The sequence below is a fragment of the Diaporthe citri genome (genome assembly GCF_014595645.1).
Source record: "Diaporthe citri strain NFHF-8-4 chromosome Unknown scaffold_1, whole genome shotgun sequence".
Classification (NCBI taxonomy): domain Eukaryota; kingdom Fungi; phylum Ascomycota; class Sordariomycetes; order Diaporthales; family Diaporthaceae; genus Diaporthe; species Diaporthe citri.
In genome coordinates this window covers 923,986-948,997 of record NW_025064846.1, presented here as the reverse complement: position 1 = coordinate 948,997, position 25,012 = coordinate 923,986, and the positions used below count along the sequence as shown (strand labels likewise).

At 54.5% G+C, this 25,012-nt stretch overlaps 6 protein-coding genes across 6 annotated transcripts; 3 read left to right on the top strand and 3 right to left on the bottom strand.

Moving 5' to 3' along the window:
* Positions 1-3,421: 3,421 nt before the first annotated feature.
* On the top strand, positions 3,422-4,446 carry INS49_000254 (uncharacterized protein; the record flags this gene model as incomplete). Its single annotated transcript, XM_043161092.1, has 2 exons — positions 3,422-3,557; positions 3,620-4,446. 2 exons carry the CDS (start codon positions 3,422-3,424, stop codon positions 4,444-4,446), a joined length of 963 nt encoding a protein of 320 aa, XP_043029598.1.
* A 472-nt stretch (positions 4,447-4,918) lies between these two features.
* Positions 4,919-14,358, top strand: INS49_000253 (uncharacterized protein; the record flags this gene model as incomplete). The annotated part of the gene is made up of 8 exons (XM_043161091.1): positions 4,919-6,232; positions 6,913-7,040; positions 7,147-7,330; positions 7,402-7,674; positions 7,739-8,580; positions 8,993-9,027; positions 9,086-9,133; positions 9,392-14,358. 8 exons carry the CDS (start codon positions 4,919-4,921, stop codon positions 14,356-14,358), a joined length of 7,791 nt encoding a protein of 2,596 aa, XP_043029597.1.
* A 355-nt stretch (positions 14,359-14,713) lies between these two features.
* Positions 14,714-15,557, bottom strand: INS49_000252 (uncharacterized protein; the record flags this gene model as incomplete). The annotated part of the gene is made up of 3 exons (XM_043161090.1): positions 14,714-14,976; positions 15,062-15,322; positions 15,392-15,557. The coding sequence occupies 3 exons, from the start codon at positions 15,555-15,557 to the stop codon at positions 14,714-14,716; spliced, it is 690 nt and encodes a 229-aa protein (XP_043029596.1).
* A 1,993-nt stretch (positions 15,558-17,550) lies between these two features.
* INS49_000251 (uncharacterized protein) lies at positions 17,551-18,573 on the top strand (the record flags this gene model as incomplete). Its single annotated transcript, XM_043161089.1, has 1 exon — positions 17,551-18,573. One exon carries the CDS (start codon positions 17,551-17,553, stop codon positions 18,571-18,573), a length of 1,023 nt encoding a protein of 340 aa, XP_043029595.1.
* Positions 18,574-19,046: 473 nt separating this feature from the next.
* On the bottom strand, positions 19,047-19,982 carry INS49_000250 (uncharacterized protein; the record flags this gene model as incomplete). The annotated part of the gene is made up of 1 exon (XM_043161088.1): positions 19,047-19,982. The coding sequence occupies one exon, from the start codon at positions 19,980-19,982 to the stop codon at positions 19,047-19,049; it is 936 nt and encodes a 311-aa protein (XP_043029594.1).
* A 952-nt stretch (positions 19,983-20,934) lies between these two features.
* Positions 20,935-21,665, bottom strand: INS49_000249 (uncharacterized protein; the record flags this gene model as incomplete). Its single annotated transcript, XM_043161087.1, has 2 exons — positions 20,935-21,467; positions 21,656-21,665. The coding sequence occupies 2 exons, from the start codon at positions 21,663-21,665 to the stop codon at positions 20,935-20,937; spliced, it is 543 nt and encodes a 180-aa protein (XP_043029593.1).
* Between the last annotated feature and the right edge of the window lie 3,347 nt (positions 21,666-25,012).

Genomic DNA, 25,012 nt, shown 5'->3' with positions numbered 1-25,012 from the left:
TCTCTTATGCGAATCATATTCGCTGGGCCGGATGACACCGTTCTCCACGCCTCCCAGGCGGACAAGCACGGTCCTCCCCTGGGTCGTGAGAACGGATTGCTCATAGCCCAGTGTAATCTTGCCCAAGCAGAGTATGGCCCCAGGGGATCCTTGAGTAGGGACTGTGTATCGACATGCACCTCAGACCCAGAAAGATGATGAGGCAGTGCCTTTACCGCATAGAAGAGAATGTCCTCGCCTGTTTGTTCCATGGGAGGAGTAATGTTCTGGCCAGCAGCTTTGACTTTAGCTTCATATTGGTGATATAGGGCTTGCAATCTTTCTTGTGTGTCAGGGGCCCTCAAATAGGCCAAGAGAAAGTCTAAAGTGAGCTGCGGGGCCGTTGCCCTCGCTCGACCCCAGATGCAGTCTTCGTCACCGTCCATGAGTTTCGAGACATCCTCGTATTCGCGAACCTGGAAGCTTGAAAGATCCAGGAATGAGCCCAGCGTGGCTCTGATATTCTGCAAGATGTTCCGAGGTGATCTTTCTAACGGATATGTTGTATGGTCGGGATTTTGAGCGCGGCGGGTATGCCACACAATTCCAGCGAGTTCCAACGGGCTCAGAGGGAGATGCCCGTGAACAGTCCAGGCAAGAGCAAGCTTGGTCTGCTCTTGATCTTCGACAGCCTCCAACAGCTTCGAAAGTATTGCTCCTGGTGTTTTATTTGTGGGCAGTGCCTCGAGCAGTGAGCAGAAAAGCGATAGATTGCTCTTGGATGCTGTCTTGGGCCAACAGGACTGGCGTTCAATAAAGGATATGTAGTTCTCCAAGATTGATCGCTGCATAGGTAGAGCCCCCAACAAGGCCTGGCGAATTTGAATTCGGCCCTGTCCTCTAGGAGACAACCGTAAGACCATGGCCTCAAGATTCGCATCATCATCCAGGGGTTCAAGCTCCGCATAAGGATCGTCCTGGGGTACAAGGCATTCATTGTAGTGTATGCCCTTGTCGCTTATTTCGGATGACAACAAATTGGCGTCCCCCGATGTCACGACGAATCTCCAGGGTTCCTCACTCCTGGCTGCCATATCAGCCACAAGTGACCAGAGGACAGCACGACTTGCCCGTGGGCAGTGATCGAGGCCATAAAGCAGGAACAAGTTGCCCGATAACTTGCCTGGCAAAAGTTCAAACAAGTTCCTGACATCATCTTCAACCCATGCGTTGTGCAATTCGAATTGGTCTTGGAGCAAGTTGCATCTTTCAGGGCGGGACTTGGAAGTGAGCTCTGGATTGCAGGCGAAAGCAAAATAGTGAAGGAAGCTGGCCACCATCATATCTTGCACTGGTTCACGTGTGGGGTTCGCTGTTGCGAAGTCGAATGTAAATGGTCTTTCCAAGCAGATGCCGACGGCCTGGTTCCTTAAGACAAACTGATGACCAATCTGCTCAGCCACGTCCGCGGTGCCGATCGCGTTTGGGGAGTGAACATGCAGTACGCGTAAGCCATTCCCACCGAGCCATGTATTGTAGCCTGAAGCCAGGTGCAGGTGACCTGATTTAGATGGTTGAGACCGTGACACCCTGGAACGGTCTGGCGACACCAAAGACATCAATGTGATCTCCATCGCAGCTTCCCAAGGCTCAGCAATCCAGTCTGAGTTCGTCGGGGAATCAGCATGTGTACTGAGTGAGCTGCGTGACAATTTCTCGAATGACTGACCTTTGACTGGGCTACTTATATTGACTGCAAGACTAGGAAATCCATTCAAGTTGTCCTTATTCCCTGATTCCTCCTGGACCATGAGCTCAGTTGCGATGCCGATTGTCGCCAGCGGTTGCGTAAAGTACTATGCAGCCAGTGACTCTTGTTAGTAAACAGTCTGGAATGTGCTGGAAGAATAAATAAGTGAATACCTTCTTCACCCGTCTCCCTTCGGGCTCGCCAGCGAATAGACTGAATATTCTACACCGTAAGGTGATCTTGGAGGCCAGAAATGTCTCATTCAGTTCTTCAACAGCCATAGCAAGGTTTTTGACAGCTATCAAGGTGAGAAATGTTGCCCATGTAGCTTTTGGTACCGCTAGAAGAAATTCGAACATGCTACGCTCAAGCAATAAGGCATCGGCACCGCGCTGGAAGCAGCCACAAAACACCTGGAGTATCCACAGGTTAGTCTCTTGAAGAGAATGTTTTTTTTTTGGGCAATAATTTCGTTAGTATATACAGACAAAACTTAAACCTACAAGTCGAGCTGTACTGGTGAAAATGCTTGCCCAGTCTTCTTCAAAGCGAGCTATCGCGAGTGTCTGTAATCCGAATTAGCAATTCTAAATCATGTACGTGGCATTAAATTGGTCAAAGCGGTAGTCACCCTCTTAACAATGAGAGATCCTAGATCGTATGCGACGAAAATGATGACTGTCCGAAGCTGTTGTGTGTGGAATCCTTAGCATTCAGGTACGTGCGACTATGTGCAGGAGGGTGGACTGTTGGTGGTAAGACCACCGCCTGGGCAGGTCAAGACAAACCTTTGAGTCTTCTTGCTGCAGGTATTTCAGTTGTTTGAGCAAGCGGCGAGCTTCGAAGTCGATAGCATTGAGGGTATGTATATATTCCTCGTTGAGGAGGCACGATACATCTGCCCTAAATATCCAGTCTCTTCTCACCGATCTCTTTCGCACATTATGGCTAAGCAAAGTATTCTCGGTGAGCAAAAGCTCTCCGCCTGACGCAGCTGCTTCGACATGGACGATACTGGACTCCGAATTAGCTGCGTTCTATGTGTATTTGCATTCACTACGTACTTGATATCTGGTTGCCAAGGATCATCTGGACCCCTTTCCGCAGGCCAGAAACCTATTGGTTCAAGGCCACGACTGCCCCGGTCCACCCCGAGCTTACCACCGTCAAGGAAATGTGCTGAGCTGTGCTCACTCGCTGAACTGGCGGTACTATTGCTCCGCGAGGCCATCTCGCTGTCGTGGCTCTCAGCCTGTTCTGAGCTCAGAATCAGGCAAAGTCAGAGTGAAGGTTTCTCTGCAGGTTGAGAAGATTTAAGCTGACAGTGACATCGGAAGCATCAAAGAGTTGGGTCTGGATTGCCATCTCATTCTCTCTTGCACGTGAAACCTGGCCGGGGCTTTTCAGGCTTATCTTACCGGTGTGGGTCTGTCAGGTTACACAGCCGGTCAGACGCGCGAAAGTGAGGCGAGATTGAGGAGCGGATCAACGCATGTGCATGTTCCAGACGGGCCGCCGAGGCAATCCAAGACGTTCTAGGGAGTGATCAAGGAGGGTGGTCAGCAAACTCGCACTGTGCAAACAAATGAGGATGCAGGCTTTCCTGTATACTATATATTAAACTTGTCCAAACACCCTTGGAATTTCGTCGCCGAGAATTGACAGCCGATTTTGCATTCCGCAATATACAAGATGACGGACAAACGCGCCGATGAAGACATCTTCTGGGTCAAAGAAGAGAACGATGGCAGCGACGAAGAGTCGGAATCCTCCTCAGATCCCACGGCTTTCAGCTTGTCCCTCACCCCCGAGGATAGTCAATCCGGCGGTGAGGAAATAACCTTTCCCAACGAAGGCACTGACACCTAGAATGCTCACGCGTGTCATAAGGATACCACGTGAGAAACCGTCTTGGCCAGTACCAACGTCCAGTCGTCTCCTCATTTCACGGGGGTTACTCGTGGAAGCCCGCCTTCCGAGTGAGCTGCTGCGCCAAAGCTATGATCCACGGGCTCATGGGTGGTACGTCTCAAAAGGCAGCGACTTTACTAGTTTACGAGTTCAAGTTTATTACCTCCCGAAGCGAGACTCGCATCAAAGCGGCCAGCATATCATTCGAATTCAAAGCCGATCCGAAATCAAAAGCTGCCACCACTCCCAGCGTTGCAAAGGTCCGCCCATGTGGTGTCCTTAAAATGGAGGAGACAGTCCAGAATGAGGTCTCCAAACTCGGAATATCGATGAACATTGGACCTAGCGTACCTGTAGTGGATGTCAGCTTGGCCCCGTCGAAGGAACGGGTCGTGACCCAAGATGTCAAGTATTACACAATTGTTAACGGCGACAATCCACCAGATGAAGACTTCGGTGATCGTTTCTTAGCCTCGTTTACGCTACAGGAAAATAAGGCACAAGAGTCAGGAATCCCGTCGGAATTCACAGTGGCCATTCTACTGGAGCGAGATAGCGATGCGGATTTCATGATGGTTCCGCGGATCGAAGCAACACCAGACCTTGCCACAAGAGTAGTCTCACTGGTATCATCAAGAACACCAGATGAACCAGTCTACTTCAGGGTAGATGAAGAACCTTTCAACCAACTCGACAGGGAAGTGAAGATTGAACGGGACGGTCTAGGAAACACGGACCTGGAGGATTTGTGGGACTGTACGACGTATAACAAGTACGGCAGAGCTGTGAAGATGTCTACGAAGTAACAGAATGGTAGGATACAGGCGCTGCATGTTAGAGCCTAGGAGGGTACCTTCCAGTTTGGGTATGATGAGGCTGAGGGGCCCCACGAGCACTGTATGCCAGTGTGCACACCGTAATACACGCAATCTATTTGTCGTACAGCAGCTTACTAGTAGCTGCAGAGTAATCACATTGCTTGCCAAGAGGTATCTAACCCCGCTTGAGAATGAATCCGTTGCCTCAAATCCTACTCGTTGGCCGCAATCTCCACATGATCACGGAAAATATGCCTGCAATATCGGGCGAGAAGCCCATGTGCATGTTAGAGTGCCTACAGGCTTGTGCAACTTATTATCTTGCTGGTACTCAAACTGTAAACTCATACATTTCGAGGTCCTAAATACCATTGTTGAACCTTGCAGATTTCCACCATCCATCTACTTGCTATTCCAACCATCCCTACTTAGCATTCATACCTCGTGCCCCCGTTGCAAGATGGATGAGATCGACTGGGATGACCGGGCATCGGAGCGCAGCGTTGCCAGTAGCCTGGACAGCCTTGATGATCTCATTGAGAGCAAGCACGTGATCCCCAGCCGCTCAGTTGGTGATGACATTGCAGAAAATGAAGATGTTGAGCAACGGGAGTTCAAGGAGCTAACCATCGCCAAGAGATGGGAGAAGGTCATGCAACTTCTCATTAGCAAAGAACAGGTGTGGACCAAAGAGTCGCAGGACTTGGGCAGCGAGGACGGGGCAACCTTGAAGCCCTATCTTAAAAAGGGGCTTTTGTGGAGTGACACTCGCGAGCCCAGCGAGCCCACCATGCTTCACCTTCTCGCAAAAGATTTCAATTCAGGCGGTTTCACAATCCTCAATGACAGTACACAACTCGAAATTTTCACTTATCTCATGGACAATCTGGTGACAGAGGCTGCCCAAGCCGCAGGCGAAAATGCCGGGGAATCACCGGTCTTGAGGCGAGCCATGGTGTGGGAGAACAAGGACTTTCTTCGATACGTTACCGAGAACTTCAAAGACAGACTTGCACTCCTAATCGACACGAAGGGAAAAGATGGCATGAACTGTCTGCACTATGCATTCCAAACATTGCTCATGGAACTAGTGTCAGCGGACAGGAAAAGCAACAACAACCAGACCCCAACAAACAACACGCCAACATCAGTCAATATTGAGGAAACTCTGCAAATCTTGGACTCTCTTGTTAAGGCTGCCACGCCAGAGTCTATTGCCGCAAAAGACAGCAAAGGCAATACTCCTATCCATCACGCTGTCCACTATTGGCTATGCCGTTATCTGCCTTCAAGATATCGACAATATTCCGGAATCGTGGAGCAGTTGGTAGACAAGGGTGATGCTTTACTGAATACGACGCTCAAAGAGAACCAGTTCAACAGCGATGGAATGTCTCCATACAGATACCATTTGGAGACGAAGAAGACCCTCCTGAACAGGGCAAAGCAACGTGGCCCAGCGGCCAACAACGTTGCACAGACGGGTACCAAGTCTAGATTGTCAGATGCTCAAGAGGCCAAGATTCCCAAGGCCAGGAAGGTTGGAGAACGTGGAACAGAAGACAAGCTTGCTCCAGAACAAGATTCCAAGGATCTGACAGACAAGCGTCACTCTGATAAGACACTGGCAGATGGGCGGACAGGTATCGACAGTGGCAGGAAGGACAAGAACGACAAAGCCACAGCAGTTGATACCATGCTTTTGCATGCATCTGGCCACCGGGCCACGCGGAGCTCCACAGTACGACGAGACGATGCAGGGGCCGTCCATCCTGTCAGTGTACTTGCTGATGACAAACCGTTGATGCCAACTTCCGGGGAAAATGCATCGAACACAACTTCTGACTCCAGGCTTCGCTCCCGGGTGGTCCAGTCTCGTGATAATACTCGACTCAAAGCCCCCCAGGCAACACCACAGAGTAGCAAAAGAGAAAATGCCGGGGTGGAAGGTTCGATTTTGGGGTGGCTCAAACTTCACTACATCCGAAGTCGGCCAGACATGGAAGCAAAGGAGTTGTTATATGGCAAAATAGCCTCTGGTGAGTACTTATTGTATTTTTATACCTACGCAATGCCCGGGTAAAATGTCCCAATTCAGACACTACCGGCTGACACATTTGTGATGCAGACAAGAATCTTTTCTTTGATGCAACTCATCTCTCACGGAAGACCGCGAAAGATGTAGCTCATCCCTCAGGAAGAAGCGCGAAAGATGTAGCAAACCTGGTACTCTGGTTGTCTTCTCCGGGTGGCTTTGAGAGCACACTCTCATACATAGCATTGCCAGTCATAAGTCTAGATGCAGCCTCCGAGATTTCTCCTAATCCCATTCAACACGCTGCCAATCAGGGACAAAAGAGAGACCAGAAAGGGGAGGATGTGCAGCTTGGTCGATCCTCGCTCATCACAGTATTCGAAACCCTGTTTGATGTAGGGGTTCGTCATGTCTTGCAGCTACACGTTGATGACATGGAGGCGCCATCTCATTCTGACGCTGCTATCGAGAAATGCCTCGTAGGAGAAGATTCTACGTCCTCCAATGCAGTTGGAAAGGGCAATCGCAGAATTCACGTCGAACTCTGGTATGTTATTGCATTTTGCACGATCTCAACTAGCAATCTTGGATTGATGGCTGTCAGAGGGATAACACTCGCGCTGCTGGAAGAAAACGCTGACTTGTGCCTCAAGGAACTGGAAAAAGCCGGACATGAGCGTTGATGTCATCAAGTTCGCGGCACCTGACGTTGTGCAGATCAACCTATATTGGACTGGCAATCACGTGGTGTTACGAGGCTGGGCAAGTCCCGAGGGCATCCCGAGTTTGTATGTGGCCAAGAAAAGGCTACGCAAAGTACTCCTCTACGTGTCTCCGGTATGCATGCTATTCCCCTCTGGAGGTAGGCGAGTACCTGCCTAGCACAATAACATACTGATATTCGACAGGGCATTGAGACCCTCAGACGAACAGGGCAGCTGGTCAACGACTTTGTGACCAAAATCGAAGAACGCACCAACAAGGAAGTTCAAATTGAGACGAAGAAATGGAAACCAAGCACCATGGCTGGTTCTGCTGCGGAGGCACAGCTCAGCTTCGGGGCTGGGCTGCCATTGGATGAACCTCGACACGACTGGATCAGTGTGATGGAGAAGTTCCGGAGGGCTATGTTCTCTATTCATGGATTCCTGCCAGATGGAGCGAAGCCTCAGCGGGTTAAGGTGAGAGTTGTTATGGAAACTACTAAAGATCAAGCTCAGATATCACTGACAATGCTGAAATTAGGTCGCGCTCATAGATGACGGTGTTGATCGCACCAATTTAGTGCCATACAGAGATGGGCGCACCGGCAAGGACCGTGTCGAAGTCACCGGACTAAGCTACTGGACATCGAAAGACCGAAACTTACTCGGGTGGCCGTGGCATCAATCGACTCACGGCCACGGCACCATCATGGCCAACATGATCGCACGCGTAAACCCGTGGGTATCTTTGATGGTCATGCGCATCCAAGATGAGGGCGATAGGAGCAGTCCTACCGCCGGGTCGATTCGAATACATGCAAAGAGCGCAGCAAAGGCAATCGAAGATGCCATCATACGCGAAGCTGATATCATCTCCATGTCATGGACTATCAGGACAATGGTGTCTCCAAATTCGGGAAACATAAAGGAGGATGCCTCTGTCACGGCACTCAGGGCCGCGCTTAACAAGGCCACTGAAAAGGGCATCCTCATGTTCTGTTCAGCATCCGATAATCTCCAGCAATCAAGTGCAGACTCGCTGCCATTCAGCCAGAACACCAAGTACATCTTCCGCATCGGCGCTGCAGGCCTGACCGGACAACGCGACGGTGCCACCGAGGAGCATGAGACGATCAGCTGGTTCTTGCCGGGGAAAAAGGTCGCGGAAGACTTCAATCCACGCGAGGCTCAAATTCTCCAATACCACGATGGATCGTCTGTCGCGACAGCTTTAGCAGCCGGGTTGGCATCATTGGTGATATACATCAGTGTCATCATGCAAGAGCTCAACACGGGGAACGCCGAGACCTTCGCCACTTACGCAAAGTTGCTTCGGGAAAGAGACAACATGAACAAGGCATTCACCAACATGACAAACAATATGTATGACAGAAAATACCTCCCTGTTTGGTATACGTTTGGCGAATGCGCCGACGTCATCCTAGCGAAAGACGTCCCGCAAGAGAAAAAGCTTCAGCGTTTTGAAGATCTTGTTAGGTCTCTTTGCGTGAATCTAAAGAGGACGCGGCTGCAATAATTTCTATGGAAATTCGAGAGGACAATTCAAATGCTCAGTAGCCATGCTTGACTGAAGGATCATCGCAATTCTCAGCGAAGGGCAGAGGTACTGGCCTTCAGAGCTCTTTAAATGTGCAAGCAATGATCTCATTTAAATGCCCACTAGGAGATTAAGCTCTACGCTTCTACCCTGCTTACCTAGCTTGGAGCATCCACGATTCGACTCTGTGCCCGTCTAGAGTTTGGGGATGGATTCTAATATGCTATAATTCTACAGCCCACCGTCCGCACCGGACTGTGTCTATGAAATTTGTGTGTGACAAAAAACAGTCCAGCAGGTAATTGTGATGTTCTGCTTACATCCTCCCAGGCTTCCTGATTAGGCGCGGCGAGCAGGGGGGGTCCATGCGTGGTCCAGGTACGTACCTGGCCACAAGGCAAAGCGGGCCGACGCTAGCGGTGCTGGCCGGCATGACGCATTTCGGAATCCCACCGTGGGGTAGCTTTGGAGGTACTGACGGGGACAATTCTTTCGCTGGTGATTTATAACCCTCCGAAAACCAAACCACCGACGCTCGCGAGCCTCCTAAAACCACACAGCCCTCAACAGGCTCAATTTAGCCCAGCGCCCCTCCCTGCGAACCTCTGGCCTCCGTCCTGCCCTCACCCTCGCCAGTTCGAGACGGCTACCTCAAGCTGAGGCGACCCCTTCTGTCCCTCAACGCCACTCCTAGTCCCGACTTGACCTTGGCCATGTCTTCTAAGGGCGCAAAGGGTCGGGTCGCCAGCGGCAGGGGCTTCGGGAGCCCAGCACCCTCGGGCTTCGGTGGATTCTCATCGCAGTCCACCAGTAGCGGCAGCCTCTCCTACCTTTCCGAAGACCCCGACTTGTCCTTCTTGTCCGACCCAAACATCGTCGTCTCGTTCAAGAACCTGCTCAAGAAGGACAACACTACGAAGTCGAAAGCACTTGCAGACCTCATCCAGTACACTCAGGCGCATCCCAGTGAGACGGATGGCGGCGTGGAGGAGGCGGTTCTGGAAGCCTGGGTCCGGCTCTACCCTCGCATGTCTACCGACAACGACCGCCGGGTCCGCGAGCTGTCGCACGCACTCCAGTTCGAGCTGCTGAAGTCCGCGCGGAAACGAATGGAAAGAAACTTGCCCAAGGTCGCTGGGTCCTGGCTGGCCGGCACTTACGACAAAGACAAGGCTGTCGCACGATCTGCGACCGAGGGTATCTCCACATTCTTGAACACGGAAGACAAAATGACCCTTTTCTGGAAGAAGTGCCAGGCGCAGATTCTCCAATATGCGACCGACGCCATCACAGAGACCCCTGACACTCTGAGCGACGAGCGCTCCACGAAACCAGAAGATGCAGAGGCCAAATACTACCGTGTGATTGCTGCAAGCTTTTCTCTAGTTCTCGGTCTCCTTGGGAGGCTATCAGGCTCAGACATAGAGAAGCATGGCCCAGAGTATGAGGTCTTCTTCACGTCCGGCCCGGGAGATAGCGCCTGGACCTTTGCAGCAGCCGACGATGCCCACGTCAGGAGGACCGTCTACCAGTTGCTACAGCTCTGCGTCGAGAGCCATTGGGAACTGATCCAACCACATGTGTCGCGCATTGGCAAGATATTGACGTCAGACGCCCTCAAAAAGTCCCAGACGGGCTCTGCGGCCGACTTTGTCACGGCTTTGACGACCATGACCCGCAAAGACAAGGAGTTTTGGGGCACGAAAAAGTCACCGCTTGCCAGGCTACGGAGCTTCGTTGAAAAAGGATCTCAGGGTGGCCCGCCACGGTTCTGGCAAGCTTTGGATGAGCTCTTGGCGGCACTTCCAACACAGTCTCTCCAATCCGAGGATCTTGCAAATTTCTTGAAGTCCTTAAGAATTGGCATCAGTAGAAGAGACGAGGCGAGAACCAGCGCTCCATATGCCTGGATGGCTTATCTCAATGCCGTATCTCGCTCCCTCCCTCGAATTGACTCGGGCGCCCGAAGCGACATTATCAGAGAGCATGTTTTCCCATTGACTGATCATTATCTGTTCTCACCGGAGCGACAAGAGGGATGGTCAGTGGGCGGCGAGATTGCCATTATATCTCAAGCCTACAGAGTTGCAGGGCTGTCTCGTGATCCTTCGATCTCACAGTCTCTCGGCTCTGAATGGGATAGATTGGCTGAGGTATTGGTAGCCCGGATCTCAAACTCCCTTCCTGAAGTTTCGAAGGAGTTCGAGGCATCCCAGAAGAAGATTGCGGAAGACGGAACTCGATGGTTCTCGGTCGTCAGTACTATTCAAAGAGATATCACAGCCGTACCAAAACGAAATGCGAGCGATGAGATTCCTGACCGCACCCAAGCCGCCTCCCAGACGGTCATCCGAAATGCGGCAGATCTTCTAAGGCGAAGAAACTACAAACCCTTCGGCGCAGCTGCAATACTGCAATCAGCCATCAAGCTGACACCACACCTCTTCAGCACCAACGATACGCCCTACCTGGAGTCTTTGCTTCCAACAGAGTCTGATGAAGATATGCAGACGATGCTGTCTTCGCCATCAGCCCCATCCATTCTCTCTTGTCTCGTTCCTCTGGGCCAGCAGAACCCGGACCGATACAGGTCATTGTGGACAGCGACTACCGGATGTGTTCTGAAGATGAATGATCAAGCAAAGGCTGATAATCACGTCACACTTCTAATTTCAGATATTTTAGCAACGCCCTTGGCGCAGGAAAACGTTGGATTACAAGACTACATCAAGAGCCGGGTTTTGGCAAGCGTGCGCAATGAGGGCCACTCATGGTCACTTTTCAAGTCAGCTTTACAGTATGACGCCCTCTCAAAGTCAAGCCTGCAGGATTTGTGCTCGCAACTTGTAGAGGCACTCAGCTCGGAAAACGAGTCTAGTATCACGGCCATGGAGATCATTGCGAAGAACAGGCCGACGTCGTTATCGGAAAACGAGGCTCTGCATCTTACCCTTGTCACAAAACTCCTCTCCATGATGGAGATCACGGACTCAACTGTCTCTTCACGAGCCACTCAGCTCCGATCAATCCTGGAGGGACATGTTGATGCCCAGCCGTCTATTTTGAGTATTATCCAGGACAATTTGGAACAACCTGGACCTGACTCCCTGGGAATCGACACACTGGTGCAGCAGGCGAGGTCTATATCAAAAAGCGACGAGGTAGATTTGGAGCAACTGTTTCCGAATACGAACATCTGGATGCAGGAGCTTCTCAAATTACTTCAATTCGCGCTCAGTCCTTCGCTGTCGATGACAAGCAATGTTCTTGGGGCCTACTTCCTCCCTCAAGCCACCGACAACAAGTCCAGGCCACGAGTCCAGCGTGACCAAATGGGGCTATCCATCCCAGCTCGGATGGCCATGTATACAGTGGCGCTGGTCGAGAGTGGCACAGAACTCGGCGCGCTTGCCCAGAAATTCCAAGCAGAGCTGTTGTATCTACTTTACCTCGTCGCGGAGGTGACATCTGATCAGATCACCCTCATGGATGAGAACGTCTTGTTTGGTTCCCTCAGAGACCCAACTCTCCTGAAAGACGTTGAAGGTTTTGTTACCACCACGAGGAAAATGATCAACAACATCTTCACCGAGTCCACACATTGGCGGCCCGGAGGAACCGAAACGGGCCTGCGTGATGAGCTGATTGATTTAATGATACAACAGTCTAAGGAGCTCACACCGATCGCTCTATATAGTGCACGGGCGTTGAGCGAGATACTCGCAGCTTTCTCGGACGCTCTTGGCCAGAAGGCTGTTGTGGAGGAATGGTTGGCCGCAATCGACGTGATGAAGGCGACCCCATCAACAGTTTTGCCAGCTATTGCACTCCTGACAGGATACGGTGAGGCGCTTGCAAACTCCAAGCTCGTCTCGAATCTTCTCAACCGGCTTATGAGCGACATTGCAGGTGCTTCACCGCAATCGGACAAGACCATCCTCAGTCTGGTTCTGCTGAACGCTTGTATGCCAATTTATGAACTTGGCCAGCTTCCCGTCGCGAACAACCGACTCGTGTTTGCGGTGAAGCAGATTACCTCCTGGGCTGGACAGCCAATTGAGGATCTCAGTGTGGGCATAGTCACAGAAAGCTGCCGAGCATTGCAGCGACTGTTGCCATGTATCCGTGAAGTCTACGGTCCCTATTGGGAGCAGGCGATTGAGTTCTGTCTTGCCTTGTGGAAACACGCTGGCAGGGGCAACCTCGAGCAGCACTTGCCATATATCCAAGCGTCCGTCAAGCTCATGTCCGGTCTCGTGGCGATCGAAGATCCCAACGATGACCTTGTCGAAGCTCTTGACACCCACGCGGAGTCACGAAATCATGCTCTTTTGGAACTGTTGAAACTCCCCAGGGCTGAGAATACCTCGCAACCACAAGCAATGGTTGATGCACTTCTCTGTCGTGAAGCCGAAAAGGTTCCGTTGGATCATCTCAAAGATCTGTCCGAAGTCTACGGCTTGGTGGCATCTGAATCGCGAGACATACAATCAGCTGGCTTCAATCTACTCCACAGGGCACTTCCAGTTGTCCAGAAAGAGCTCTCACTGGACGTCCTCTTCGAGAAGAAGCAAGCCAAGCTCCCTGATGAGCTCATGTCCCTCCTCCTCGATGCACCCACGCTCGAGGCCTACCCGGAGGAGATTCTGATCCAATTCCCTACGGCCATCAGGTCTTATCTGCTCTCCTGGAAGCTCATCTTCGACGCTTATCAAGGCGCTGCGCACAAGTTGCGGGAAGATTACACGGAGCAGCTCAAGACCTTGGGAGCGATCAACCCACTTATGGAATTCACTGTTGATGTACTGGGCCACTCAGCTGCTCACGCCATCAATCTGGACAAAATAGGCTTCACAGCTGAGGATATCCAAGACTACGACGTCAGGGTGGGCGACTCATTGCCGGATGAGAAGAACATGCAGTGGCTTCTTGTTCACCTGTTCTACCTGTCGCTAAAGTACGTTCCGGGGCTATTCAAGTCGTGGTTCATCGACTGCCGGTCCAGGCAGACCAAGAACGCCGTCGAGCCCTGGACTGAAAGGTGGTTCTCACCCATCCTCATCCGCGACGTCATGCAAGAGGTGGAGACGTGGTCCAAGTCGCAGGTGGCCGACCCGGACGAGCACGAGTTCGTCATCAAGGTGAACCAGAAGGCGCGGGAGATCACGGCGGCGTACCCGATCGACGACGGCGACGAGGAGCAGTCTGCGTCGCTGCTCCTGCAGATCAGCGCCAACTTCCCGATCGGCAACGTCAACGTGGTGGGGCTCAACCGCGTGGCGTGCAACGAGCGCACGTGGCAGTCGTGGGTGCGCACCACGCAGGGCATCATCATCATCTCCAACGGCAGCATCGTCGAGGGCCTCGGGGCGTTCCGGCGCAACGTGGTGGGCGCGCTCAAGGGCAACGTCGAGTGCGCCATCTGCTACAGCTACATCTCGGTCGACAAGCGCATGCCCGACAAGCGGTGCGCCACCTGCAAGAACCTGTTCCACCGCGACTGCCTGTACAAGTGGCTCGAGTCGGCCAACCAGAACACGTGCCCGCTCTGCCGGACGAGGATGGACTTTGTGGACAAGAAAAAGCCCCGGAGGAACGTGTGAGGGGCGCTTTGCTTGTTGGATATGGAAGTTTCTTGCTCGAGGTCAAATACAGCGTGGGATTTTGTGGAGGGGCTACGTCGGGGTTACACCACTTGGATTACTTCTGACTTTTGTAAGCATATACAGTACCAGTCTAGCATGGCCCATAGCCGCCATGTACCAAAAGAGAATATTCCGCATCTATCATGCCGTCCGGGCCTTTGGGGGGGGGGGGAAGCTTCTCGTCTAAGTGAGTGGTGGACACACGCCAAGCGCTCAGTGCATTGCGGCGCCGATGATGCTGCAGGCAAGCAAAGAAAGGGGCCCTTCTCCCACGTCGTGGGCGGACTGCCGCGGCATCCCTCCGTGGTTTCACTCACAGGCCCAGCTTCGCGACCACCGTGTCGCCGATGATGTCGCCGATCACCTTGGTGAGGTGGCCGTTCGGGCCCCCGGCCCTCATCTTCTCCCTCTCGGACACGAGGTGGCCAAGGTAGGCCAGCCCGGCCGCGATGGCCAGCCCGACGCCGTTGACGAAGGCGGCGACGGCGGCGAGCGCCCCGCCGACGAGGGTGTTCAGCGTCAGGACTATGCCGCTCAGGGCCAGGAAGAAGGGGCTCACGTGCTTTCCCACGAGGTCTGTCCCGGGTTTGAAAAGCGCGCCAGTCAGCGAAGGGTCGGCTTGAGGGGAGGAAGTGCTCGCAGGTAGGCGGGTGTGACTTACGCAGGCCGAGCTTCAGGAGTGACTTGCGGGTCGTCGCGCCGGCGTGCCCGACGACCCCCTTGGTCTTGTCTACGATGCATGTCACGTCGCATGGGTTGCCAACCTCGTCGACGAGCTGGGTGTCGTTGCTCAGTTGCTTCAAGTCCAGGTGGGCGGCGCGCAGGGCCCCGGTGATGTTACCGAAGTGAGCGCCGACCACGTTGGCAACTTGCTTGGCCACATCGCCCGTGATGGGGCCTGGGTGCAGATCGAGGATGTCGTCTGGGGACATTTTACATCGAGGTTAGCACCCGTGGTCTCTCCCTTGCTGCATGCAAATGGTTCACTGACCTATGGCACCGGTCTGAGACTGGATCTCACGGAGGAGGTCTGGGAGGACGGTAGACACGTTCCCAATCTGTCTCTTCTCTGTCTGGAGCTGTGGGCCCGCCGCAGCGAGTGGGCTCCCAAGCATGCCAGCGGCGAGAGTTACAGCTGTGACCCAGATGGATTTCATGATTGTCTTCCTCTTGAAAGGTGTGTTTGCAAAGAAGTGTGTGTCAGACCCAGTCAGGAGAAGGAGTTTTTATGACAGTTCACAAACCAAGGCAAAAGGGCACGAGGCAAAAGGCAAAAGACATCCTCCACGACGTTATATTTATACTTGTTCGTCCCCTGAGTTGAAGCCCTCATCGGCATACAATCCCGGCAAACTGTTGGTAGCTCTTGACTAAGAGTGCACCGTCCCACAGTTGTCGTACCAACCTGGAGGCCGGGCAATCGACCGTGCCATACAACACACGTAGTGACCAGGGCCAAACATGACGTCGAGTGATGCGTTCATCCGTGGAATTCGGTCATCTCTTGAGGCTCTCTGGGAGGGTAAGCTGGAGACAGGTTAGTCGACGGAATCGTCGTCAGGCCACAATTGTCTTGGGCCCTGAGGAGCCTCGGCGCGCACGAGGACGTCACACAGGAAGACATCATCACTTGGAGAGCCCCCAAGGAGGCTTGAAGGCCGCGGGATGACCTCATAGGCGCCGCGGTGTTTGTTGTTGACGATGCCTCTTTGAGGTCGATGATGTCCATGGCCGCGGGCATTCTCGCTCGAGCGTACCTAGATAGACAACTAGGCGGCCTTTCACAAGCTTCATCCGGAGCTTTCTCCCCGTCTTTGACTGGGATGAGGATTATGAGAGAGGCTCGAGGTACGTGTTGAGACAGCATCTTCCAAGATGGCTGCACAGATGCGGGCAAGTTTCGCTACTCAGTTGACATCCAGGCCTGGGCTTGGAGGCTAGACACGACGGCCCGTCCGCGGGTAGCAAGTCGGTTGCGGTAGCACGACGAGGTGCCTGCACTGTAGGTCAGGAACACGTGCTTCTGGCTTGACGGGATGGCGTCACGCGTGCAGATCTGGCAGGTCCAGGTGGCAGGCGTCGCACGGCGTGGTCCCGAGCGTGAAGGAAGCTGGAGCACTGGGAGCTGGAGCACTGGGAGCTGGAGCACTGGGAGCTGGAGCTTGCTATCAGGGACGGGCGAACGGTTGTTGGTGGTTCGAACGGCAGGCTGCTTGGAGGGGCCCAGGCGAGAACGTCAGGGTCCACCACCACTGCAGTCTTGGCCGCCAATTGGCCTGGCCCCACGGAAACCTGCCCGCTCTGCCAATCGCCAATCGAAGCCAGTCTGCGTCTGCCACCCACCCTGCCAGAGGGTGATGGAAGATGCAAGTGGGCCGTCGATCCTCCACTAATATCCACTGCAATGTGCCTCCCCCACTCCAGCCCAGGCCCCGAACAACGCATCCGGGGAAGTCTCCTGCTTCATTTCGTGCAAAACCTTGAACCATACCACCCACCAGTCAGCCACTCAGGCCAGTATCGGGGGGACAAAAGGTTTCCCCAAGCAAATTGCTGAGATGCAGACGCGTCACTCCCACGAGCTCCGCCCAAACCAACGGCATAGTCTGGCACGTGTCTGGCTGGTTGAGCTTTCGATCCCTTTCAACCTTCTTCTCCTCATCACGCTTGACATCTCTCAATGCTTTCCACCAGCCCTCCCTACCTCAGGTACACCCCATGCAAGGGACGACCATAAACCCTGCCAAGTGCGGGAAATTCGGGATACCACCTCTGCAAGCTTCTATTCATCACCCAGCACCTTAGACGATACATCTGGCGTCGCATGAGCCGTCCTTTCCCCCCACTCGTCGAGGCTGGCTCAGGTATATCTATCTAGGCCAACGCTGGCGCTGCTGCTACGGAGGCTTGTACCTGCACCGTAGCGCAGCCTAGAGACGCGCTGGCTGTTGCATAGCCCATAGCCCAGGACCAGTTTGGAAGTGAGACAACAAACGTATTTGTCTGACCCGCGCCTGAGATCCAACCTGTTCTTCGGGCATCCGGACAGTGTTGCCATCATTTGTTCAGCGGCACACCAAGCCAGCCACGGGCCATAGGCCATAGCTGAGGGCTTGGCCAGCCACACAAGTACCACCTCCGCTCAGCAAGATGGGGACGAAAACGCTCAACAGGAAGCCGAGTCTGGTTGACCGCCTCCGCCAACTCCGCTCGGCCGCACCGTCTCCCTCCAAGGCCACCTTTATGCCAGAGAAGCGACCGCCTTATGTCCCCATCCAGCCTGTGGATGAACACCCGGCCACGCACTTCCGTGACGAAGGGCCCAGGAACCCAATCTCCAACCCCCGGTCTCGGTCTTATTATCCCGAGAAAGGGCTGGACTTGGACGAGCTGGATTTCAAACTCGAGCAATATGCCAAAAGGTCTCTAGAGTCAGCAGAGACCCAGACGGATACCGAATCAGATGTGCCGCTGAGGCGCGAGATTTCTAGCGTGCAACAAATGAACGACCAAGCGTCGACGGCCGACGACTCAGATGAAGAGCCGGAGCGTGATCCGAGCTGGTGCCTAGAGCCAGTTACCAGCTTGCAACCTCCGTCTCAGGGGGTCGGGAGTGTCGAGTCTTGCCTCACTGCTCCGCAACAAGCACCAGGAGAGCCAAAACCATCAGACTATGAGATCTTCATGCGGGAAGCCGAGGAAGCCGAACGTCAACGGGTGGAGAATAAGGACAAACCTTCACGGCCCACCCGCGAGCCGCCACTAAACCCCTTCTATTCACACAATTGGGATCATCAACCACAGCCATCACCAAAACTTGCAGAGATTCAAGAGGCGGCCGACGACGGTGCAAGAGAGGACCGCGAGGTTCACGATGCAGCACCAGGGGATCAGGACTCGGACCGGCAGGCGCTGTCCTCGGAGACATCCAGTGAGAGAGGCGACGCCAATGCTGCTCCACCCAAGAGCACCATCTCGCGGGCGAACACGGACGTCACCGGTGGGGGTAGGCACATCAAGTTCAGTGACACATGTGCGCCCAGGGAACGCGTGGAGCGAAGAGCCTCAGCACCGAGCTGTGCCACCCGCGTCAAGTCCCCGTCCAGGCCGGTCCGGAAGCAGAAGAGCATCAAGCAGCTCATCGCGGATTATATCCGGCCCCCACGGGGCTAGCGACTTGTGTGCAGAATGATGTGACGAAGAATGATTATGAGAGTAGGGGGCGAACCCGTGGATCTTTATGGTAGCCAGGCAGTAGTAGTGCCAAAATAATGTAAGATGAGTGAAGCACGCCTGATGCCGTCTTGAAGTCATTCAGGCAGCCGATGCTTGCTCACATGCCCAATTTCAAGTGTGATTAAACAAAGTAAAGTGGTATCATCCTGTCCAAGCCCGTCCGTCGCTCATCATGAATCTCTCGTCGAATATCGGAAACACCATCCCCGCAGTCAACAGCCAACATATCTGGAGAGCATCCACCACATTGCGCCCAAACCCCCTCGCCCACATCAAGCCGACAGCGACAGGCTATACAGGAGCCTGTATGCTGAACATCTCCTCCCCCCCCCTGCCTCCCCTTCCTCCCGAAGTCAACGATGTAGAACTCCACCCCCCCCCCATCCAGTCACCAATCACCAGAAGGACTCCTAGTCCCGCCTGCGGTCATGGTCCCAGATGACAAGCCCCGTCACAACCGCCATGACGGCCCACTGCTCGCCGAGGGCGCGCGAGAGGCCCGTGCCCAGGAACGAGAACTTCCACAGCTTGCTGACGCTCATGACGGACTCGGTGCACACGGCGACCACCTCGTGGCCGTCCCCGGAGGGAGGGCCGCTGCCGGCCACGGCCATGCCGCCGGGGGGCAGCTCGTTGCTGAGCCGCACCAGCTTCCACCCGTGCGCGCGCCCGCCCAGCCCGCCGACCGCGCCGCTGGAGCTCCGGCGCCACTCGAACTTCTCGCTGTGGTACGACGTCGGCGGCGGCGGGGACCCGCTCGCGCTGGCGGTCGGCGGGCTCGGGATCTCCACGACAAAATTAAACGTCGGATCCATCACGGTCGGCGTGTGCACCGAGTGTGGCGGCTGCGGCGCCCGGCCTGGAAGCGGCGGGAGGCTGACGGCCATCCTGCGGCCCGCGGCGCCGTACGCGGCCGTGCCCAGGGGCGCGTGGTCGTCGCTCGGCCCGTTGTGCAGGATCAGGCTGGCCCCGCTCGCGCTCGCCGCCCAGCCGGCCGTCACCGAGTACAAGGGCGTGGCCTGGTGCTCGCCCAGGAAGTAGGACCGCTGGGCGCCGGGGAAGGCGTCGCGGTAGAGGTTGAAGGCCGGCGGGAACTGCTGCCGCACGGTCTGCGAGGCCGCGGGGAGGATCTGCTGGAAGGTCTGGGCTGGCGTGTGCGGGGTGCCTGCTGCTGCTGGCGATGCTGGGCCGCCTGGGGTGCTTGGGGTGAAGGGGTTTGTGTTGATCTTGGTGTTGGTGGGTCGCGGTGGTGTCGGCGGCGGTGGCCTGTGTGTGTGTGATGGGCGGCCGGTTGCCTCCTCATACGAGGGTGGCGGCTCATCGTCCAAGATGTCGTGGTTGTTCATTGTGTGTTGTTTGTTTGGCAGAAGTAGGCGTTTCCCGGGCAAGGCGGGCCAGAGTCAGTCAGGCGTCTTCAGCTGGTCCTGAACTTTTGGTGTGCTCTTGGTTGTTTTGTTCAAAATGCCGAGGCCAGGCTCGAGTGAGTAATGTGATTCCTTCTTGGGTGGTTGTCGACGGCGATAAAACCAGGCAAACGGCGGGCAGGCGGAGTGCGTTCACCTGTCCGCCCGCCGAGACCTCTTCCAGGCTTCGTAAACGTCTCGGCGCAGGAGTGGCTGTGAAGTGGGTTGTTCGGTGCCTGAATCGGGCCCTGTGGCTTAACGTCCAGAACTGGATGACTGGCCGCTCAATACAAACAGTCCGTCTCGTTATGGACTTATTATTCCCTCTGGCCTGCCTCGCGTGGAAAGACCGCGCACGTGGTATACATGTTCTGGGCTTGGCATGAGGCTGGAATGCTTGTTGAACTCGGACTTCCAGGTGGTGTGGTTCATCACCGGGATGCCCGGGACGGGACTCGACGGGAAACCCCCCCCCCCCAGTTTGGCATGACGCAACAGGGCCGTCGTAGGGCTGACCGGGGTCCACTGCGCACTTGTAACCTCATGTGAGTTCGGGTGCTGCCAAAGTCTCTACAACCCTCACCTTTCAAAAAACAACTCCTTCATCGACCGCTCGATCCATTTCGCGTGTGATCGGGTGTCTCTTGATGTACTCTAAGCACTGGACGATAACACCGACTCATGTTGAGCTCACCACACTACCCGGATCCCAACCTGGATTCTAGGCATATGTGCATGCTCGCAGCAGAGACAAGCAGTGGGCCTTGCTCCTTGCCGTGGGAGAAAGTAACCCACAAGGTACATATTGCTCATCACGGGACATCCGGTGCAAACGATCACAGTTTCATGACCGAACTTGCATGACCAAGTGTATCACTGTCATTAAATTGGTCACCTAGACATTACTAAATTGGCCATCTCCAGAAAGGTCTTGCGCGCCAGCACTGCGATTCCTCCGTTTGACATAGCCGTCGAAGGGGTTATTCTTCCTCCCATACTCCTCTTTCCCCGTTAGATCCGACGTCGTCGTGGCCGGGGACATGTCCGCGACCAGGGTGGGCTCGCGGCTGAAAGGCCTAAACGGGTCCTTCTGGCGGTCGAACAGTTCGATCCCGTCTTCTTGCTTGGCAAAACCACTCGACCCTGGTTTGCCAGGGTGGTCGTCGTCGTCGTCGTCTGGGTCGACCTCAACGACCTTGTACCTGTTCGCCAGGCGCTTCCCGACCCCTTCCGTGATGCCGAATACGTTGAAGTAGACGTGCTTGCCGATCACGGGCGCCCACGCCATGACCGCGATCAGCTGCCCGTATGTCCAGTTGGAGGCGCTCGTGCCGACCAGTTCGAGGATCGTGATGGTTGCCTTGAGGTAGATGCCGACGTATATCAGCAGCCCGAACTCCAGGCAGAACCACAGCACGAATTTTGTGACTGGGGGCAGTGACTACCCCACGCGCAGTCGTGGCTGGGTTGGTAACCAGGCTGATCGTGCTACCGCACCCACAGGGACCACGGCTGTCAGGTGCACATTTCCATATTTGCCAAAATTGGACGAGTTATGTAACCATGAAGTCCGAGCCGAGAAGTACATGTGCATCTTCCCCTTGATGGCTGATTACATGTGTGCATCTGTCCTGTTTCGAGTGATTAGGCCAAATACATAGATCCGGTCTGGGATATGATGACAAAGACGTATGGCTGGCCCAATTCGCGAAGTATTGATCTTCTCATAGTGACGAATTGGACCAAGACAGTATTATGGAAAACAGGCTAGTTATCTCAATGTTATACTGCGTGGTTGAAAGGTTGAAGTGGCTAGTAGAATATTCCAGCCACTGCCTTGCAGTTGGGAAGCATTCAATCTATACTGTGAACGAATGAATGACAAGGCTGATGTTGGGAAGGAGATGAAGCACGGGAGTTAAATAATCTCCAGTATTTACGACCCATCATTCTGGACCTGCGTACAATATGTGTCATTTCCGTTTCTTTACTTTTAGATACGAATCATTCCACTTCATTGACAACACACACCTGTTCCGGTTCGCGGGAAGTGGGCTATCGAGATGTTCTGATAGCCTTGAGATGACAGTCAAGTGATCACTGAAGTGCCTAGGTATTTGGTGGCCAGAAACCCGGTTGAACTACACGGATTGGGGTACTGACGCCTCGGGAGAAGCTTCTTAAGTCGTGCTGTCGTTTGCAATCCACTGAGCTCTGAGTGATGTTCACAGCGTCACAGCACTCATAAAAGACCAGACCACGGGTCGAACGAAACTACCCACCACTCGGTCTCTTCAAACCCGCTGCTGGGTTGGCTTGAGTAGTACTTTCGAAGTCGAGGCACCACACCCTGACTACCCATCTGTTCTCCCAGTTGGACTTCGCTCAGTACCTAGACGCGCTACTCTTTATCTTGTGAATCTAGTTCAGAGGCTCTGAAGACCAAATTCCCAATGGTTTTGAAACTGCGGGCAGCAACTGACCAGCGACTGTGGACTGCTGGCGTGCTGCGCCACATGGTTCGTCCAAAGCGCTGCCGTGATCTCGAAGATCATGAAAGCCTGCTCAACAATGGCCTGACTTCTGCTGTGGGGGGATGCCACGCGCAGATACAGACGTCCGGGGGCTGAAAGATGGTAATCTGGTTGGCTAATGTACTCACGTGGATATCCAGGGTTTAAGCTGTTGGTCACGCTGTGTGGAGCAGAGGCAGTGTCCGATCTGGCCGAGATCTTGGACAATCTAGATCTATGACATGACGGCTAATACTCGATCTCCTTGTTAGCACTTCCCGGACGGCGCCCCGGAATTGGGAAACGAGAAGACAGTCTGCACACAAGTCCCTTTGGACGTGGGCAGAGCAACCTGTCCCAGTCTCCAGTAGATCTTGTAAAGTCGAACCTGGGCTGCTTACCCTCCACCACAGGACCACCATACGTCGTGGCCTCAATCCGGAACGAAACGTCCTCAATGGCCCATGCACCATAAGGTTTTGGACGGGTCGAACCGCCGGTTTGAGGAGGGTTTGCTGGGAATTCTGCAGATCGATGAAACTCGAGGTAGCACCTTGATTGAAGAGATCTGCACTTAAGCATCCTCACGGTGTGGTCGGCCACACGGTGTGCGAGCCCACAGCCGTGAGCACAGCGGACATGCTGGCCTGGATTACGACGCTGGAGAGCTCAGAGCTCCCCGGTACCTACCGTATCAGTCAGTGTTGTGCATTGGTGGTCGTCGGACACGACTCGACATCCGCGCAGCACATGTTTTGAACGGTCTAATTCGATTGTCGGACGGCAAGATACAAGCACCATCTGTGTCACAATCCTGGGTAACTGTTTGCAAACAAGTCAGCGGCTGCCCATGCGTGAGTTCCTCTGGGATGTGCAGTTTGAGTTTGTTTCGCTGTCCAAGTAAGACGTTCGTTTCCGTGTTCTCGAGTGCCTTGTTCCAGCAGTCTCGTCATGACAGGCCGTATAAGGAGGTCTTGAGGGACCCACTTCCCGCGATATCGTAGGGATTTGACATCTTGTTGAGGCCGTACGAGCAGGGGGTTGGAAGAAACCGGACATTTTTCACAACGCACGCTGTCGATCCGGACGTTTTTAAGAGGCCTGCGATGCGATCCCGGAGGTCTCAGATATGGCGAGCCTGCAGAAACTTTGTCTAGGGCAGAGCAGGCACCGATACTAACGCGCGTCGAGGCATATCGCCGCCTCCGAGTTGAAGTCCGGTCGAATTTACGCCGGATGAGGAAGGGGCCGCTTTAGATACAGAGACTGTAGCTCAGGGTAGGGCAGGGCAGGGAATGGCGCGCGGGTTTGGTTGTTAAGCGCGAGGCCGGGGCCGCTGGGGCGATAGAAAAGAGGCTCCATGCAAGGGAAAACTTTCGCCGCATCGTGAAACCTTTTCTGGGTCTGCGTCGATGACAGCGATCGAGGCCCACCCGGCGCAGGTTCGAGTTCAGGTCCAGGTCCAGGTCCAGGTCCAGGTCCAGGGGCCAGATAGCAGGAGGACAGGGGGCTGGTTCGCAGCTGGGTGGATGTGTGGACACTCTGTGGGTGTGGCAACGGGCGGCCGGCCGGCGTGACATGATGCGGCTCACTCATGCTATGCAGGGCCCGACATCAGTCGGGCAGCCTGACTTTCTGACAGTCTAGAAATTCAGATCCAGAGATAGCGTAGCAGACAAAGAGGGCCCCCACGCAAGGAGGGTGTGCAGGGGTGGCGGTTACAATCAAGGCTGGCGAGAGCAATGGAGCCATGGTGCGAGGTTCGGCCAGGAATAGCGTGGTGGGCAGGGCCGAGAGCCTCAGAAGCACGGGTGGGGGCTCGGGATGCAGGCCAAGAGGCATCGAACGTCGAACCATACGCGCTGGGCCAGAGCGTGATGGCGGCCCAGAGCGGACGGCGACCAGCAGGGGCGCAGGATGAGCGCAGGGGAAGGGGGCGCAATCTGGTATTTGCCAGTGCTGGAGAGTCAACATGCATCTCGTGGCATCTCATGATGTCGCCAGGTTGCTCGCCGGGATGTGAAAATTGGCTGCAGCGGGAGTGAGGTGTCAAGAGTCGGAGGCTGCAGGAGGGACCCGCCAGGACGAGAGGCGGGTGGCGTGATTCCTGGGCTCCCGTTGTCCCAGCACATGGGACCATGCCATCCGTGATCTCCCGCGCATGAGCACTGAGGTCGTCGGCAGGGATCCGAGCTTATCAGCAGCAGCCGCCAGTCCTGCCACGGTGCCTATGTCGAACCTCAGCTGAGCTCAGCATCCAGCAAGCAGAGACAGAGAGAAAGTTTTCAAAACATGCACTGCATACACTGCGCGCTGCGCCGTCATCAGAGGATACACTTCCGGTATGGAGTGATCATGACGAAACGAGTGTCTGTTTTCTTTCTTTCTTTCTTTTTTCTTATCATCGTCCTGTCTCGAGGCGCCTGTCTGCAGCTCGTATCGTGGCAGCCGTACATTCAA